Genomic DNA, 19916 nt, shown 5'->3' with positions numbered 1-19916 from the left:
ATGTAGTATGCTAATGCATGCCCATTTACAAGGTATTTGCGAGCCTGTTAAGTAAAGTAAGCTTTTGAATTAGTCAAACTCTATGCTGAAAAGAGATGTAAGCTCTCGTGGTGTATAAGCATTGGTTACTAAAACTGAACTTCTTATACTATGTTATCAGAAACTTCAGCCTACCATTTTTTACCATTTTCTTGAAGGAACAACCCCAAACCCTCAAGAAGTTCTTCAACATTCCTGTTTACTTCACAACAACTGTGAAGATTTATCTGATAACTTCATTCCATTTCTGCTATCCCTAGACTTTCTCTATCTTACGTCGCTTTTTTCATTATTCCCAAAATGTCGATTGCACAGAAAAAAATCCAATTACAATAATAGGGATTTTCTTCAACTTGGCAAGATATCTGGTGCCGTTTTCTCACCTTTGGAGTGGGGTAATGAGTCCTCCTTACCACCAACAGTTGCTCCACATAATGGGGAATGGAAATGTATGAAAAAGTGAAAATCACTAATAATGTATCCAATTGGTCACTTTATTATTCTAACACGATACGCTAATTTCGGATAAAAAGGCGCTACAAAGTCTACCATACATATAGTTCAATCGTCATCTTCCTTCGTTCCAACTGCTGAGTCCACGTAGTCAACAGCCATCTGACGCACTCGCTGCACACCTTCAGGAGTACCATGGTGTTCTTCAAACTGCAGGAATTTGGTAAACAGGGACTTCATCTTACGAGCAGGCAGTTTTTGTGCTATTCCTCGCTCCAAGACTTGTCTGTAAAAGAAAATGTTTAAATTTTGCGAAGTTTATTATGTATTAATGTATAATCTATATTGTAATCTATCTCCAAAAATCTCCAAAGTTAGCAGCAGAACGTGACTAATGGTTTGTTGGCCACTGATATATGAGGAGCAAGCCACACTTATGGCCAGTTTGTCCAAGTAATGCTTAAAAAATGTTAAATTAACAGTCTGTTTATTTTTAACGCTTTGTTAATGTATTTTCCATTTGTTCAACATAATTTTGTTTAAGATAACCAACACTTAACTATAACGTCTGTTAGCACTATTTGAACTACTCAACAGCAGTTGGTAATGATTCTACACATGTAAGACAATTTTTGATTGGCTAAAATTAATCATTAAATTCTAAACTATAGAGTGTAATCAAGAAATTCTCGGCAAAGAATACATTAATAGAAAAGAGTTGTATGTATTAACGGGATGGTGGATCGAAAAACAGAATGTGAAGATCCACCATAACTGTGAATTGTAAAGTTCAATGACAAATAAATATCATATCATATTATAGAGTGAGTCATGAAACTTGCATAAAATGACAACCTGTTATAGTAGGCCACGCTCCATAAACAAACAGTTGACAAATGAAAGTTGTAAGTGACGTGCTGAATAATAATTACAAAGTAAGGTTATATTTCCTCACTGCTATTATGGATATGAAATACGAAAGAAATAAAATAACACTGATGTATTTAAACAGTCCAAAGTATTTTTTAAATGTTATATTACCAGTCATATGCTAAACATTCCCTACAGAGAGACACAAAATATTAATTTCGCAACTTCTGTTCGAACAGCTGTGGAGACATCGGCCATATTTAACTAACTGTTAAACGAGTTAACTGCCAGAAATCCTACATTTAAAGTTAACAAACTGTTAACAATCTGTTAAACCAAACTGGTGTTGAAAACATACAATTTTATTAATTAACAGACTGTTTAGAGTTTAACAGTAGTTAAATTTTTTAACATTACTTGGAAAAACCGGCCATTAGAGTTTTTTTATTTAAAAAATACACTGTTATGGCCAGATCTGAAGCCATGACACATTATTCCATCAAGGATAATATATTTTTCTCTGTACTTCCAATAGACAGAATGTAACAAGAAATGGACTACTCAAATCTTTCATGCCTTCTAGTAAAAAATGTTTGATCAGCACAAATTTCATCTTCTAGCAAAAAATTATCCCGCACTTGGTTCACATCATAATATAAGGTACCTGGTGGTATTAAGGCCCAGCATGTTATAAGGTCCACTACCTAGTTTTTCCATTAGTTATACACTTTTGAAAAAGAGAGCAACAGCTCTTAAGACCTATTTCTTCTTGCATTCGAGTGAGGTATTAAGAAATTAGATTTTCGTTCTTGTTTGTAGCTGACTGTGGCAACAAAGTTATGTGTGATTATTTCTGCTTTCATTACAAAATTTTTCAAAATTTAAGCTGATATTTAATCGTTTTACTGTGTGTTATTAATATAACATTAAATGCATGTTATTGTGTAAACATTAAGAAGTTTGGGGCTACCGTGAAACTTTCGCTAATGAGCACATGAGCACTCCATAAATTAAAATTGGTGCAAAGTGACGGAGCAGTAAATAAGGCCCATGAAATAAATACGTGAAAACGCCCACAAGTTCACAGAAGTCCCTGAACTATAAAGTTCAAACTCTGAAGCACAATCTTTTTTGCAAGAATTGAAGCAAACAAAAGACCGACAATTCGTAATGCAGAAAGAGCATTGGATGAGCTATCAAGTTCAGGATTTATTTATAAACATCTATTGGGCGCGGATGTGTTCTGTCTGCGAAGAGAATTATTGTAGATATACATGTGTGTGTCCCTTGTGAATGTTGGGTGCACGATGAATGTGTAGGTCTCACTGAGGAAAAAACTGAAGACTTTGTATGCCCAAATTGTGTTCAATACTAATATTCTTTATTATGGGCCTTATTATCTGTCACAGCAGGATATAAGGCCCAGTGACATGATGTTAATTTTCATTGCTCACAGCATTTATGTGTCTGTTTGAATATTTATTTGAAGTAAAATATTATAGGATAACTACAAAAGTATGCTATTCCATTATTTAAAAATTGCTAAACATCTCCATTTCAAAGAAAGAACTTTTTATTCCTTAGGTGGACCTTATTACCCCTGGTTACCTTAATAAAGAACACACAATGCAAGATGAAATAATTTATGTCATGTATGTACTTACCGAGCAGCATCTAACTGTCCATTTTTAACCAGCATATCGACGTAACTGCTCCAAATGTCAATGCGTTTAGGATAAGATGTGAGAATGTGTTCCATTAGAGTCTGTGCACGCTCTGGTTCACCCAGACGATTTTCCAGTTGTGCAAATTTTGAAATAATTTCAACATCTATAAAATAAAACAAACAACAAGAATTAAGAATTGTGCAAATCAATCCACGATATTTCACAATTATTCTTGAACTGTATACAAAATTAATGTAGCAGCTGTTCCGTGACAGTGGAGGTATAAAAAACATATCCATGTCCATGCCACAGGACTTTCCAGAGAAAGATCTATACTTGGATGATTATTCACCTCTGCTCAGAAATGTGAACGTGAGGCCAGCAATTGGCTGATTGGCCTTGGCCCTTCATGGGTTGTCATGCCACGGATTTAGTGTGATAAGGAAGCTGGTTTATTCAAAGGTATGGCTATGAAGAATCTAACAGTACTTACGCAACTTATTCTCCAAGCAGCCCAATGCTTTCTGCATCACAGAGCGAGCACTCTCCAGCCTCCCCAGTTTCAGTAACATTTCACCCGTTTGTAGCCAAGCGTCTTTGCTGTCACGGAACTTTTTTGTAAGCAATGATGCCAACTTTTCAGCTTCCTGTAACAGGAGAATATAATATTACAGATGTCAGGCACTCTTTCATTCTTTACATTAAAATTTCATGTTATTACTTACTTACTTACTGGCTTTTAAGGAACCTGGAGGTTCACTGCCGCCCTCACATAAGCCCGCCATGTTATTACTTTTTCTAACAACAAAAATCCTATGCTTTAAATTTGAGAATAATAAATAATTCGAATTATACGTAATTTTGAATCTTTGAATTGAGTAATTTCAAAATACGGAGTTTTCACTGTACATGCAGTAAAATCAGTCTTAAAAATACATAAAACAACGAGAAAAGCGACATCTACAGTAATTTTAAAAAGTAATAAGTACATACCTGAACTTTCCCACTGTCAGCATATATCTGCAACATCTGGGTATAAACCTTGAAGGGATCATTCATTCGTACTGCTTCTTCAAAAACTTTGTCCAGATTTTCCTGAAAATAAAAATAAAGAAATTATGTATCACTCTTACACTAAACTTCACTGGAAGATGGATGTTAAGTCGACATCTAACGAATCAGTGCATCAATTCTGTGTGCTATGACTAGTACCTTAAAAATTGCTGTAGGAAAAATTACAAGTTCCTCATTCTGTAAAGTTCAGTAATATTTTGAAAAATCTAAGTGAAAAAAAAAAAAATTATTTCATACAGGTATTGATTCCCGTCTATTTTGGAATATTAATTTTTATGTAGTGCAGTACTGAGTACAACCTTGTTTAACATCTAAATCAACGACCTCCCACCGGCTGTTTCAAATGCAGAAATAAAGACAGCTCTTTTTGCAGACGACATGGTCATGTGGACATCTTCCCCACAAATAGACAAATCCAAAACTTCAATGGAAAAGGCTCTGATCCTATTAGAAAAGTGGACTGACAACAATTTGATGGCCATAAATACTGATAAAACAACGTTTCAAATATTTAGCTTGAAGAAAAAAATCCCAAAACTAAATCTACAGTTCAAGAAAACAAACCTGAGACAAACATATTAAACGAAATATTTAGGGACAATTTTTGATTCAAAATTATCTTGGAGAAATCATATGGAAGCAGTAGTAAACAAATCAACAAAAAGACTTCCAAATTTAAAGAGATTAGCTGGAGCAAAGTGGGGTAGTAATCGGCAGACTTTGAACATCACGTACAAAACATTCATCAAGCCAATACTTCTCTACAATGCGGAGGTATTAATTACAGCAAATAATTTCAACCTGAATCGACTATAAGTATGCGACTAATAACTGGTGCAGCAAAATCAACCCCAATCACGGCAATGCAAGCCCTAACCCAGAACCCTCCAATATATCTCACTCTAGAGGAGCAGGCACTAACACATCATGAAAAAATGCTACAGTTAACAACAACAAAATGGGAAAAAAGACTGTTACAACCAACCAAGTTGAAAATACAAACAAGTTTCCTGTCCAAAGTCACGGAAATAAAAACAGAATTGAATCTCCTTAAATCTAAAGAAAACATTTTAAGCAGAGAAAACCCTCTAACCTTCGAACCAATTAACATTCAACTAGATTTAGAAGAACCAGTTACAAAATCTGAAACTTCCAAACCTGTACTAAAAGTGCTAGCATTAGAAGCCGTGAACATTAGATACCCACCAGAAGAATGGTTACATATCTACACAGATGGGTCTACTATCGATAACAACTCAGGATCAGGAATTACGTGTGCGTTATTCTCATTTTATCAACCAGCAGGACATCATACAACAAATTTTGATGCGGAAATAATGGCTATTCATATCTCACTCCAACACCTACTGTACAGAATAGATAAATTTCAAAATGCTGTCATTCTCTCCAATTCTAAAGCAGAATTATATGCAATAAATTCATATAAAATGATGTCAATCCAAATTAAATAATGTCACAAAATGATCCAACAACTTCAAAAACTACAGAAAAGAATTCAACTGCAATGGATACCTGCACATTGCGGAATTGCTGGAAATGAAACTGCTGACTTTCTTGCCAAAAAAGGATCCAATTTAATTCAGAATACAAATACAAGTCTACCTTTTACATCCATCAAAAGACTAATTAAAAATAAATATAAAATCAAGCAAAACCAAGCACTATGTACCAAAGCCAAAGATAAAAAATGGAGCATTTTAATAAAAAAAAAAAACAGAAATTATTCCAGAAATCCCACGTAAATCTGCAGTAGCAAAATTCAGACTGCTTACAGAACACGATTATTTGGCCAAACACTTGAATAAAATAGGAATTTACACAAATCCAAATTTCCCTCTATGCAACAAAGAAGAAGAAATGACTGAAGATCATCTCATATCCTGTGAAGTTCTACCTGATGGATCCACCACAGAGAAATATTGGCGAGCAAGAACGCTAATGGCTTCGTTGCCAAAGTTGATTTATGGAGTGCAGACTTGGACCCTGACAAAAAGAGAGGTAAATTCTCTGGGAACTTTCGAAAGAAAGATCTTAAGAAGAATATATGGAGCGATTAATGAGGGAATTATATCAGTTATATGAAGAACCGGATATAGTGGCGATTATAAAAGCAGAAAGAATAAGATGGCTTGGTCATCTCATGAGAATGAGCGAAGACGAAATAGCCAAAAAGCTGCTTTTTAATGAAACTGGAGGGATAAGGAAAAATGGAAGACCTAAGCTCAGATGGTTTGATGGCGTGACAGATGACTTGGTGGCACTGGGAGTGAGAAATTGGAGGAGGAAGGCACAGGAAAGACAAACATGGAAAAGAATTGTTGAGGATGCCAAGGCCCATGTGTGGCTGTAGTGTGGAGATGATGATGAGTGGACACACCGAAGTGTTGTGTCCCTGTAACTTGCTCTTTGGCAAACTCTGATAAGTGTGAAGCTCTACACACATACACCTGTTCTATACCCTAGATCCTCACCATTACTTGCATCACTGTCACGTCTGTTACCAGTTTCATCACAGTGATCATAGGGAGCGGATTTTTATGTGCTAAAAAATGTAAATATAATTTTTTATGTGCTAAAAAGTACAAAAATATTTGCTAAAAATAAAAAAAATATTTTGTTTTAAATATGACAAAAATACCTTACTTATAGATGTAGATTCATTTTCCGGGCTGAGAGGCCGTGGTCTATTAGTTGGTTTTATACCAGACGTTTCGTCTGCAACTGCGGCAGACATCTTCAGTGGATGGTATCCGAGGTCGCAAGACTCTTCTCGGCGTACCTGAGGCAACTGATCCTGTGTCTGGTTGTGCGAGCGTATTTATAGTGCGGCTCGCGGGCCGAGGCCTGTTGTCGCTGCGGTCCGCGCCGCTTTGTTCGCTGCTCCCGGAACCCAGAACGGGAGCAGCGAACAAAGCAGCGACAACAGGCCTCGGCCCGCGAGCCGCACTATAAATACGCCCGCACAACCAGACACAGGATCAGTTGCCTCAGGTGCGCCGAGAAGAGTCTTGCGACCTCGGACACCACTCCACTGAAGATGTCTGCCGCAGTTGCAGACGAAACGTCTGGTATAAAACCAACTAATAGACCACGGCCTCTCAGCCCGGAAAATGAATCTACATCTATAGACTCCGGCCGTGAAAGCCTACACTGCAAGATTATACCTTACTTAGCTTGAAAAAAAAAAAAAATGTTACTAGGTACTCACCAACCACGCTTGAGTGCTAGTAGTTGGCCGAGAATTGCAGTGAACAACAAAGGTCATCTCCAAATTCTCCATCAGAAATGCATGCCGATTATCTCTGAACAACGACTTATACTATGAAAACGATCTTTCCGCATCACAGGATGTCGGACGTGCATATTTAAAGAGAGGAATGTCACAAACATAAACACCGTCAATTTCACCTACAGGCACACCCTCCAATACTTGAGTAACTTTGCACATTTCTTTATATCCATTGTTTTTCCCAAACACATTCTGGAATTTGTCCCATAGTAATTGTACTTCTGAACCTGGTAGCGAGTCTAGTTTAATTTTCACGGCACGTACCTCCCTGTTTCAGACAACAGGTTTTTGGATGTTTCGAGTTTTTTTTTATGGAGTCACAGAAAAAGCTTAGATTTGCTAATAGGAAAGCCAAATCGTTTTTTAAACAACCATCTTTAAGTATAACTTGAATATCGATTGACGAAGCCCGTTAACAGGGAATCACAACAAGATATATTGCCTTACTTGATAGACATGAGCGAGAGATTTGTTTAAATTAAATAATGTTCATACACGAGCTCTTATCTGTTGTGTTTCACAAACAAAGCGTGGAATGAAATCATCTTCAGCAACAATAAACATTCCTAATTATCTGTTGCAAAATCTCTCCTCCTTGTCCATGTTAATAATAATAATAACACTGACATGCTGCCTAGCAGTTCTCAGAACTTGAGGCAATACTATTACAAAAATGGATCACGGATACACCACACAGCGCTTAGAAACACGAAGCAACCAAGAATTCTTAAAAAAGATAACATACTTCTGAGTGACATAATTGATTTATTTTAAAATATTTAAAAGTTCTTGTAAAAAAATTATTTAAGTAAAAAAATCTCCAAGATTTATGTATTTATAATACATTTCATGAAAATATGTATTTACATAATTTTTTTGTGAAAATATGTGTTTTTATGTGAAATAAAATTCGGGTTTTAAACTTGAAACTTCATGTTCGGAATTTTTAACTTTGTTGATTGTGTTTTATCACACGCAAAAAGAATACTTATTTACATAGAAATCCGCTCCTTAGTGATCATAACAAATCAGTTATCAGTATCACTCAATGTATGTCATGCTACCATTAGCAGACACAGTTAAGATTTATTCTGTGAATAGATTAACAAGAGTAATGTACACAGTAACTGACTTATGACTATGACCGACATGCCTGCACACACAGAGTGGCACAGACAATGCTTCACATTTGTTACACATGCCCTTTATACACACAGTTGTAACAGTGTTCCACCCAAAGTTTCAATGAAAATGGTAACTCTATCTTTATCTCTTTCAAATTACCGGAGAAGGGAAAAAGTAAGGGCAAAGGAAAAAAAATAGGCTTACCTTCGATCCATATAGATTCTCCAGATTGAGCAGTGCACACCAGACATTAAGCTTTTCCTGCTCCTCACGGAATGAAATTGTAGTTAAAGCTCTCTGAGCAATTGCTCGAGCTTTTTCTATCTCAGTTGCCTGAAAGTAATAAATAATTTACTCTGAATATTAAAAAGTATGCCACAGAGTACCTGCCACTATCCTAAGAATAGAATACTAAATAACAAGTGATCCATTGGTTGGTTTTGTTGCAACAATAAACAAACACAACACAGGAAAGAGGTAACTTTTTTTATTAAATTTAATATTACTGTTATACGTCTGATTAAATCACAGAGTAACTTGTAGAAGACTTTCCTTTAAAAAATTGTATTAGGGAGAAACTCTTACATGTCACCTGAACTCAGTAAAGGGCAGAACTGTTAATCTATTAATATAGATACTGGTTGTAGCTTTCATGTTATTAAAGATTTGCAGGACTGGATTTTAATCAACTGTCATTTACTGTGATGAGTTTAACAGTACAGTTTTTCTTCAGTCAACACCCTCTCATCCACCAGCACATACTGCAATAATAAAAGCACAGAACCTAGATAACATCAGAACAGACAATAACCTTGGCCATAACAACTGTATGAAATGCTGCTCATTCTTAAAATGCATCTATATGGTTCAACTTTTCTTCCAACTTTTACACATTCAAGTAATGCGTGCAAGACTGAATGAAACACATTCAATTGTGCATGTCTTTTTCACGAAAACTTAGAGTGCATGTAGCAATTGAAAGCTACCCATCGCCGGTGGGTATCTTGTGCGTTATTTTGTACAACAGCATGTAGCAAGCAGCTGATTGGTGTGGGTGGCCATGAATACATATTTTAGTTGAATAATATATTTTTCACAAATCAACAGACTAATGCAAGAGAGAGAGAAAATGCGAAAGTAAACAGCAACAGGGCACAGTACAATTACAAAAAGTAACCTGCAATGCTGCTTTTTGTTCTATGAAATGGGATCCTAATACAGCATTACATCACGGTGAGCAAATGGAAGCAGCTACAATATAAATACTGAACCTATGCTATCACTTTAAACAAACTCACTCTATGTTGATTATAACAGAACAATAAGCGGAATTTATTAGGTACAAAAATATATTAAATTAACAGGTTGAAAAATAAAAGTTCTACAATGAGTACTTTCACATGTGAGAATAATGGAGACTAAGTACGCAGATTAACTTAAAAAGAAAAAAAATTGTCACCTAGTAAAATTGAAATATAAAACATCAACAGAAATCTAAAAAAGTTAATGGCATAATATAGTACGTCATAAAAAACAAAAGGTAATTGAAGTTCTTATGCTAGCTTTAACATGCCATACGTGTATAAAATAATAATTGCTCTATTCAGGATGGTAATAGGTTATTAAAACAAACTGATTATTAAGCTGCGGATTTATGCCTATATGCCTATCTGCCGACTTGTATGTATACTGTTTTCACTGTAAGAAAAATCCTAATGTAAACATAAGCACGTTGCTGTCATACCCGTGATTGGCTCCCAGTCGAAACACTCACATGGCGCAGGAAAATATAGTTCGTATTTGGAAACCACAATCTTGTATTATTTGAAAATAAAAAACTGAATTCTAGTTGTTAAATACGATGAAACATATAACTTCACTCATATGTAAAACGCTATGTAAAAGAAAAGCTACTTTTATATTTTGTTATGTACTATGAACGCAGATGAATACCACCAGTAATACCGAGGTAGTCTGTTCTTGTAACAAGCTGGTGTCACTTGAGCTCGTAGTTGTTCACGTAAGCACGTGGTACTGAAGTATGACTTCTGCATCCTCAACTGTCGTTTGTGAAGACATAAGACTTAAAAATAATTTAATTACAGTAATTATAAAGTAAATGTTTCCTAAGCAAACGAATGCATAGTAGTGAGGTTAGACCTACTTGACGAGTAACGGGAAATGTTCAACATGAAACAGAATGTACAACAGTAGGCGGGAACACATACTGAGGATCTATGGCGCCAAACAGCGGCCAATGAAGCCTCATTTCAGTCATGTGCTATTGTTTACATGAGGATTTTTCTTACAGCGAAAAGATTATATATGCCTATTTTAATCCCTAACCTGAAGACGCAAGCTTTTAGGTTACATATCCATTTTAAGGCATTGTGAGTATTATATGCGAATTCTATAGTGCCTATTTCACTAGTAAATGCCTATTTGCTTATAAATGCCTAAAAGCTGCCTAAATATCCGTATTATGTATTATATTTGAATTTAATGACTATTCTATTGATTTTTTTAATCTGTAATTTGTTTCTTTTTTATCCAGCAGCAAATATTATCCTGGCAAACCCAAAGCTAACATCTGATCTTGCTTTCATCAAAGCAAACTTTGGAAAGCTGCCTGCTTGCATAACAAAACTGGAAACGAGGAATATTCCACTCTACAGTGCTGTGCAAGTTATGAAGTAAGTAGAAACTATTCTTAAAGAAATACCAAGCAGTGTGAGAGAAACAATGAGAAATAAGTATTTGAAAATTGTGGAAAGAAATCCTGGTTGGGAGCAAGTGTTATTGCTGATTGGAAATGACAATGACATTACTGCGTTCCCACTAGTTTGGTCCCCAGCTGGGATTGGATCCCTGAAGTATTACTTCATGTGAAGTGAAGAGAAGTTTCTCCCAATTTAAGAACATTCTTACAGACAACAGGTATCAGTTGTCATTACAACATTTGGAGGAATATTTAGTTATTCACTGCCATAATGGCATTACTATAGAAATTCGTGTATAATACTACGCTATGGTCGTGTTAGTCATTAAGAATTAGAACTTGTTAGTGCCTTTTTAAATGCCTATTTTAGAATTTTGAATGCCTATTTTGCCTGCCTATTTCAACTGTTTTTAGTGCCTAAAAATCCGCAGCTTACTGATTATACACTATTGCATGAAAAAAAAGTAGATAATCATCTGCGAAAATGCGGAGGCATGAACAGTAACAGCATAACTGGACTATATTCAAGGACCAAATGCAAGCAAGTTAATTCCTAGTCTCACTGACAATCACGCAGTCTTACCTGCAGATGGAATGCCATGTACTTGATCCAGTAAGCAGAGTTGTTAGGTGAGGACAAAACAAGACGATCAAAATCATCTGCAGACTGTGGACCTCTGTCCATATCAGCCAATTTCTGTTCCGCCTCTCTAAGTTGTTGTTCCTCCATACTAGCCTTGGCTACCCGCTCTGCTCGATTCAATCGCTTCTTTTTTCCTTCTTTCTGAAAAGAGAAATTAATACTTCTACAACGTATATCCATATCTGCAAGTATGATAATTATCATCTATATTTTGTAGTTTGAAAGATGATACGTGACAGTTGTCCAAATAGAGAGGGAGGGAAAAGATATGAGGAGGAATGTGAAATGTTATGGAAACATACAGAGATTTTGTTACATTTAATTCATAATTATAAAATTAATGCAAAACCTCCATCTACACCAAACTATATCTCAACTAGAAAAATATAAAGGAACTGCACACATGACCTGCTCAGGTAATTGCATTAGCCAACTTAGCCTAAATGTTCCTAATATTTCAACACTATTTACCAAATTCCTATTGGAAAAATTATTCCTGAAGTTGGAAGAGGAAGAAAATAAAACTGGACTTAAGGTGAATGGAAGAGGAATGTCCGATCTGCATTTCGTGACAATATAATACTGTTCACTAACCAACTCCAGAGTTAGAACACATATTGAATGAACTGAACCAATACAGCAAAGAAGTGGGTTTAAAAATGAATACATCGAAAACTAAAGAGTTGACAAATGCGGACAAAGGACAGATTAAAGGCAGACAATATTTGTAGAGAATATGTAGATGAATACATCTACCTAGGGCACAACATCTCGATGTTGAGAAATGACTCTATGGAGATAAGAAGAATGCGAACTTTTTTCAACTGAATTTAGTCTCCAAAATCGGGATGCACATTAGAATAGATGGTAGAAGATTCTACATATTCTTCTGCTTAGGTTATGTGTGTGCTACAGCTCTGATTGGGTTACCCCGTTGCTCATCGTTCCTCATTTCGCACGCTTCCATATTTTTGTAGGCATTGTTGTTAATACCAGTAAAAACTTCAGAGGTGCCGTATGAAGCAAGCTTCAAATGAAAGGTTATATTTTATGCTGAAAACCATGAAAACAGACTGCAAGAGAATTCAGTGTGAAGAGAGCAACATTCGCTTATGGTGCTAACACAAAATAATGATATTTGCTTCTAAAGTGACAAGAAAGAAGTTAAACCTGCCCATGAAAAGGAAGACATCTTGAGGTAGAGGTTTTGAAAATCATACAGGAAAGAGGAAAAAATAGGCTCCTTGTGATTGGTGAGACAATAATTACAAGTATCGATAAAGCTAATGAGGTGACTACAGCCTGTAGTATAGCAAGGCAAATGCAGATAGTTGATGGGTAAAGTAATATTAAATTTCGCACCAGCTTTGCAGCTGCACTTTACATCGCCAGTAAACATTCTATTTTATTTCAAGCCTTTAAAAACTGATGTGTGCAGTAGATTCGAGTAAATACAGTACAGTAATTAAGTTGAAAACAAAGTTGTGTCGTACCATTGTTTCTGTACGGCTGCCAGATGGTGCTTCAAGAAACAGCACTGACTGATTCAAGTGATTCGGAGGAAAATGGAAGAAGCAAGTGACAGAAGCCTAGATGTCTCTTTCCCTTCACTGCTCTTCTTAATGTTGGAGGGTGACTCGTAACTCCAAATACCAATATTGTTATTCTAACTATAACGTAACATATAATGATATAAATCCAATCACAGATCATTCTTCATTTAAGACCTTTATTAATTGTACAAATTATTTTACTTTGTCATCTGCTCGTAAAAGATTCTCCCTTCTAAAAAGACTAGCAGGAAAGAAATGGGGATGCTCTGAGAATACTTTGAACACTACATACAAAATGTTTATACAGCCAGTGCTGACATACTGCGGAGAAATTTTACTTACTTCACCTTTCATAAACGAAATAGAATATGTTCAAAACCAAGCTCTCAGACTCATTACTGGTGGAATCAAAACAACTCCAATAGATTCTATGAGATTCCTCACTAATATTAACAGCATCAACATGACAATAGAAGAAAAAGCACTGATTCAATATAAAAAACTTATCACATTACCGGGAAACACTTGGCATTGAAAACTCAATAAAGTTTCATATCCATTGTTCAAGAATTAAAACAGAAAATCAATATCCCGAATTTAAAAGAAAACTTACAAATTAAACCAAACCCTTTAACTCTATTAAATATAGAATATAATCTAAATTTAACAGAAGAAATACTGAAATCAGAAGTAAACACTGAAATACTGAAACAATTGTCTTTAGAGACAATTAATATTAGGTACCCTCCACAAAACTGGCTTCATTTATACACCGACAGATCCTTGATCTCCAGAGAACAAGGTGCCGGTGCAGGTGTTACGTGCTGTCTCTTCTCACTTTATAGATCTCTTGGGTATGGAACAACAAGTTTTGATGGTGAAATCATTGCAATTAGTGGAAGTCTCAGGAATCTTCTATGCCACATCAATAAATTTAAGAATGCAGTTATATTGTCAGACTCCAAAGCAGCTATTCTATCAATAGTCTCTAAACGCACACCTTCATCTCAAACAGCAGAAATAACTAAAATGCTCTCTAATTAACATCACTCAATAAAAGAATTGTATTCCAATGGATACCATCCCATTGTGGTATCCTGGGAAACGAGAATGCGGATGCTTTAGCAAAGAAGGGCAGCACTGCTACTTACAGACCTGTTACTAAATCTACGTTTTACTCTGTGAAAAGATTTATTAAATCTACATACTTAGACTTTAACAAACAAAATTTGATAACACAATCTCAAGGGAAAAAATGGAACTCCCTGCATCAAAATCCACAGTTGATTCTCGATTTACCACGAAAATCGTCTGTAGCTGCATTTAGATTGGCAACAGGCCATGACTGTTTGGCTAAACACCTGCATAAAATTGGAATATATCAGTCCCCTAACTGCCCATTGTGCAACTCAAACCAAGAAATGGATTCGGAACACCTCAAAATCTGTGCTTCAGTGGCTGGCCATGATAATATCTTTGAAAAATATTGGAGTGCAAGAGGTCAAATGACTTTATTGTCAAACGCCTGGCATTAGAAAACAACAACAACTTTGTCATCTGCTTACCTTATCAACATTCTCTTCCTCTTCGGACGAACTGTCTGGCTGGTGGGTAGCTGCTCCCAATGGAAGAAGAGATGGTTTTGGATCCCAAACAAAACCAGCACTTAACGACAGACGTGACAGCTGTTCTGGTTCTGATGTCTTGCTGTCTTTAACTTCATCACCCAATGAAGTTTTTCTCTTTTTGTTGTCATCTTTGACTTCAGAATCCTCTCCTTTACTCATTCTTCTTTTCTTGCGTTTTTTCCTTCCCTTTACAGTCTCTTCTGTTTCAGAATCACTAAATGCTGTACGTAATTCATTTGATTCGGAACATTCTTCTATTTCTCCTATACTTCTATGTTCTTCGCCCTCCGAACTATCACCGTCTTCTGAAACGGTCATCATCAATTTCTCATCATATGACGTCTTGTGACTATTTTTTGAAGACGATTTCTTAGCAGAACCAGGTTTGATGCCAGATGTAGAATTCTGTATTCCACTATTACAATTATCAATCTTAGATTGTCTTGCCTCTTTCTTCTTTCTTATTTCTTCTGCAATCATTGCTCTTCCTTTTAGCTTGTTAACTTCAAAGAAAAATCTCTGCTGAACACAGATAATTCTTCCTCTCTCCACACTAAAAAAAAAAAGTTACTATTATTAAAATCTCAAGACAGATGAAAATGTTACTATTGTGAGAATGTACAAAAGTAAAAAATGTGAAAATCACAGTCTCATGTTAAAAAATAATTACAATGGAAAACTTCGAGCCTGCAAATCCATGGTTAAAACTAGTAACTTCAAACTTCTGTATCAAATTCCTCAATTTCTTTTAAATTCAATATATGCAGTTTACACTCACGCCTGTACTATCATCTTGCTAGTCTCTCCAATTTTGTAACGACTCAGATTTGGTGAGAAGTCATTGGGATGGCACCGTGACGGGACGTATGCAAGTTGCTGTCTTCCTGCTCCCTTCAGCAGAACTACAATCATTTCCTGACGCACAGACAACACCTCACCCCGAACTCCAATTCCTACATCCAAATTGTCAGCTACCTCACCATCTTAAAAAAAAGAAAATGAACTGAAATAATTAAAATCTACTTGGCTTATCATTCATATGCTTCATCCATACAAGAAAATTAGGAGTCTTGCACAGAATTACCAAGCATTCTCTCTCAAATTCGGGAAACAAGTCAGCTCAATGCATATACCAATGAGTGGAAAGTGCTTCTCTATTTGCATTAACTCCTATATTGAAGAGCAAGATAGCTAATGACTTCATTGCCACGAACTCAGCATTAATTAAAGAAAGGCTCTACAAGCCACACTGGTGTACCTCCCAGGAAATGATCTAACTGTTCACCATTCATAAGCCAAGTTATGAAAACATTACAGCTGTACTGTCCGTGACACAGCTCATCTGCTCTGGAAGGAGTAGTTTTGCACTAGTAGTGGATGGAGAAAGAAAGTTGGAAATGCAATGTAACATGTATTATAAAAACACTGACTCACCAATTTTGTGCTGCGTTACAATGTAGTAGCTGATTCTGAATAACTTTCATCATCATCATTACTGCTGCTATCATCACTACCACTATCGTTATCCAAAAAAATAGATTATCCACTACTGCAGACATTGTATTATGGCGAAATCTATATTCCCTTTCCACTTCTAATGTATATTGACTAAAACCCTCCCAATTTTGTTTTGTTAATAACGATAAAGCCATTTCTGTAAGTTCCTTTAATCTTTGCAAAGATAAATCTCCTCTCACATTATTTTCTATTTCATCTCTTTCCATGCTAATCCGATCGGGGATAAGTCACACATATAAGGAGAAGTCTCAGTATGGGGTGTCCAAACTCCACCAGTCTTTGGTCAACCCTAAAAGTCTTTACTTGGGGCCTGTGTTCCTCGATTAAAGAGAAAAGATCGACTTTGTGAAGTCTTTCACCGTTTTTACATAAATTCAGACACACCAGTGTAATATGTGGCGCGTTTAGTGGCCTGAGTAAGAATGCGTAAGACTCTTGTTCTTGGCTTCATTTCACACGTTTCTATTACCTTCGCTATTACTTCACGTGCTTGGGAATGACTTACTTTCTTTTTCTTAGGAAGCGACATGATTAGGCACATTTAAGTTTAAGATAATAAATTTATCTGCTATATACAGCTAATAAAAGGTAAAGGTATCCCCGTAACATGCCATGAAGGCACTTGGGGGCATGGAGGTAGAGCCCCATGCTTTCCATGACCTCGGCACTAGAATGAGGTGGTGTGGTCGGCACCACGTTCGGACCGCCTTTTACCCCCGGGAAAGACCCGGTACTCAATTTTATAGGAGACTGAGTGAACCTAGGAGGCTGAGTGAACCTCGGGGCCGTTCTGGAAGTTTGGCAATGAGAAAAAATCCTGTCACCACCTGGGAACGAACCCCGGACCTTCCAGTCCGTAACCAGCTGCTCTACCATGCTTAGAAATATGCTTAATCTCTATATATACGCAAACACTACGCACGAAATTATTCTACAAGAGTTACTACTCTACACCTATACATATATATACGCAAACACTACACACTTCATCTTAGCTTTGAATATTTATTTACACCAGCAATTCTATTAACCAAGTACAAATGGAGAGAAATTTTTTTTTTTGAAGAAAATAGAAAGGGGATTAAGCAGAGTGTATTCGCCCCAAAAGTACCGTTACCCAGCAGCTTGCTACAAGGTTAACCTCACACCATTCAAAACAACTACCCCTAACTTCTCCAAGGTTCACGGCAGATGAGCTGTGTCACCGACAGTATGACCCTCTGCAGTGAAGGAGGATATAGAAGAGAAAAAGACGAAGAAGAGAGAAGTGAGGAAAGTGAAAAAAGGGGAAAAGGAGGACTTTAAAGAAGAAAAGAGGGAAGGGTGGAGAGAGGAGGAAATGATTGAGAGGAGAGAGAATAGGAGAGGGAGGGAGATATGAGAGGGGTGGGGACAAGGAGGAGGGTGAAGAGGATAGAAGCCACCGGCGTAGCTCAGTCGGTTAAGGCGATTGCCTGCCAGTCTGAAGTTGTGCTCGGGCACGGGTTCGATCCCCGCTTGGGCTGATTACCTGGTTGGGTTTTTTTCCGAGGTTTTCTCCAACCGTACAGTGAATGCCAGGTAATCTATGGCGAATCCTCGGCCTCATCTCGCCAAATACCATCTCACTATCACCAATCTCATCGACGCTAAATAACCTCGTAGTTGATATAGCGTCATTAAATAACCAACTAAAAAATTAAAACAAAAAAAAGAGAGAGGATAGGAGAGAGAGTAGGTGAGAGGAGAGATGAGCAGAGAGAAAGAGAGACAAAGATAAAAAATTGTGATGAGGGTATGGAAGAAGAGGAAAAACAGGAGAAGATTATGATGGGATCAGGTGTAGAAGACAAAGGAAGGACAAAGAAAAAAGAGTAAAAGAGAAGTGAAGAGAGGAGGGGAATAGAGAAGAGAGCAGAGCAGAGCAGTGAACTATCTGATGGGAGCAGTAGTATAGTGGACTATGTGAGATGCCTACATTGCAAACAACGTCTTTAACAAGGTAACAGCAGTGATAACAATTCCAATGGTTCAAGAGAGATGACACTCACGTCAAGTCTAACGTTCACAGGTTATGATTACGGATACATTGAAATTCAACAGTTCATGAAACACACGCTGGATTACTGCAAACTTTGGGGATGTGTACAAATAAAATGTTATACGATCTTGTCTTCAAAGCTGTTCTTGTAACGTACTGAACAATACTTTTACATTAAACTTTATTCACCATCTGTGAAATAATAATACCAATACGATTATTCTAGAATATATGTAATGTCATACTGACACTGAAGCTTATACTCATACATGTACCAGATCATTTGTACTCAGAATCTGGTGTATCTCAAGTCTTTCAGGAAAGTAGGTTGTTTCGTAGTGAAATAATGAAGTGTGCTATAGTCCTATAGTAGGCTAATAAAAACAAGGCATAAAATAAATTAAAATAAAAAGTATATTACTGATATGAACATGCAAGATTAATTAAGAACCACAATGCAGTCTGCACTGACCTTGCACAACATTGATCCGGCTCCTGACATTATGGTTGAGGGCCAGCTCCACACAGTTGCACTGCAAGTCGATGAATATAACAGTCCCTTCTACTATGTCACCAACCACCATGTTTTCTGGAATAAAATAAATAAAAGAAACAAATGTATCAAAATTGTACCAAAAATATAGGAAATAATACTGACAAGAGCAGTGATCTTCATTTACTACAATATGTTCAGTATTTCTAGAAATAATTATCAACAAGTATGTATGTATGTATGTATGTATGTATGTATTTATTATTTATTTATTAACACTACAATTGAGTATACACCTGGTGGCAGTGATATATAATATACAACAATAACATTACAATAATTACAGTAATAAAATTATAATAATTACAGCAATAAAAAAATGAAATAAATGTAAATTTAATTCTAACTATAAATAAATAAATGCAATAAACCTAGGGCTATAAATAAAAACTATGCTGTAGTAAACCTAACTTATAAGTACTTCTATTAAACCTAACTATTATCAACTTAATTACATGTCACAACTTAGATAATTACCCTGCACAGACAATGAAATTTTCAGTCTAATCTTCTTAACCTTTCCTTAAATGTACTGATTTTGAGAGGACCACCCTGAAAGATTGCAGCTGGTAAGCTGTTCCAGTCTACTATTTTGTGGTTAACAAAGGAAAATTTTGCAATGTCCCGCTCTTTGTTTTCTGCATTTAAACTTCCTAATATGATCAGCACTGCCTAAGTATGATGGTGTCACTAACCTAGCACTGATGTCGGTCCATGCTTTGTGTCCCATTTGTGCCTTAAACA

At 36.2% G+C, this 19916-nt stretch overlaps 1 protein-coding gene across 5 annotated transcripts in view; it reads right to left on the bottom strand.

Moving 5' to 3' along the window:
• Positions 1 to 512: 512 nt before the first annotated feature.
• Positions 513 to 19916, bottom strand: part of Rrp5 (Ribosomal RNA Processing 5) — a 63668-nt gene continuing 44264 nt past the window's right edge. For all 5 annotated transcript variants that reach the window (XM_069822871.1, XM_069822873.1, XM_069822874.1 and 2 more), the window contains exons 16-24: positions 19092 to 19208; positions 15860 to 16064; positions 15019 to 15634; positions 11841 to 12041; positions 8743 to 8871; positions 4023 to 4124; positions 3523 to 3676; positions 3027 to 3192; positions 513 to 778 (exon numbers count right to left, since the gene is read on the bottom strand). In XM_069822871.1, coding sequence (XP_069678972.1) covers positions 601 to 778; positions 3027 to 3192; positions 3523 to 3676; positions 4023 to 4124; positions 8743 to 8871; positions 11841 to 12041; positions 15019 to 15634; positions 15860 to 16064; positions 19092 to 19208 — 1868 coding nt within the window. In that variant the 3' untranslated portion in view covers positions 513 to 600. The remainder of the gene's footprint in view (positions 779 to 3026; positions 3193 to 3522; positions 3677 to 4022; positions 4125 to 8742; positions 8872 to 11840; positions 12042 to 15018; positions 15635 to 15859; positions 16065 to 19091; positions 19209 to 19916) is intronic.

The sequence above is a fragment of the Periplaneta americana genome, chromosome 4, assembly GCF_040183065.1.
Source record: "Periplaneta americana isolate PAMFEO1 chromosome 4, P.americana_PAMFEO1_priV1, whole genome shotgun sequence".
Taxonomy (NCBI): domain Eukaryota; kingdom Metazoa; phylum Arthropoda; class Insecta; order Blattodea; family Blattidae; genus Periplaneta; species Periplaneta americana.
This window is presented reverse-complemented; position numbering and strand designations above follow the sequence as displayed.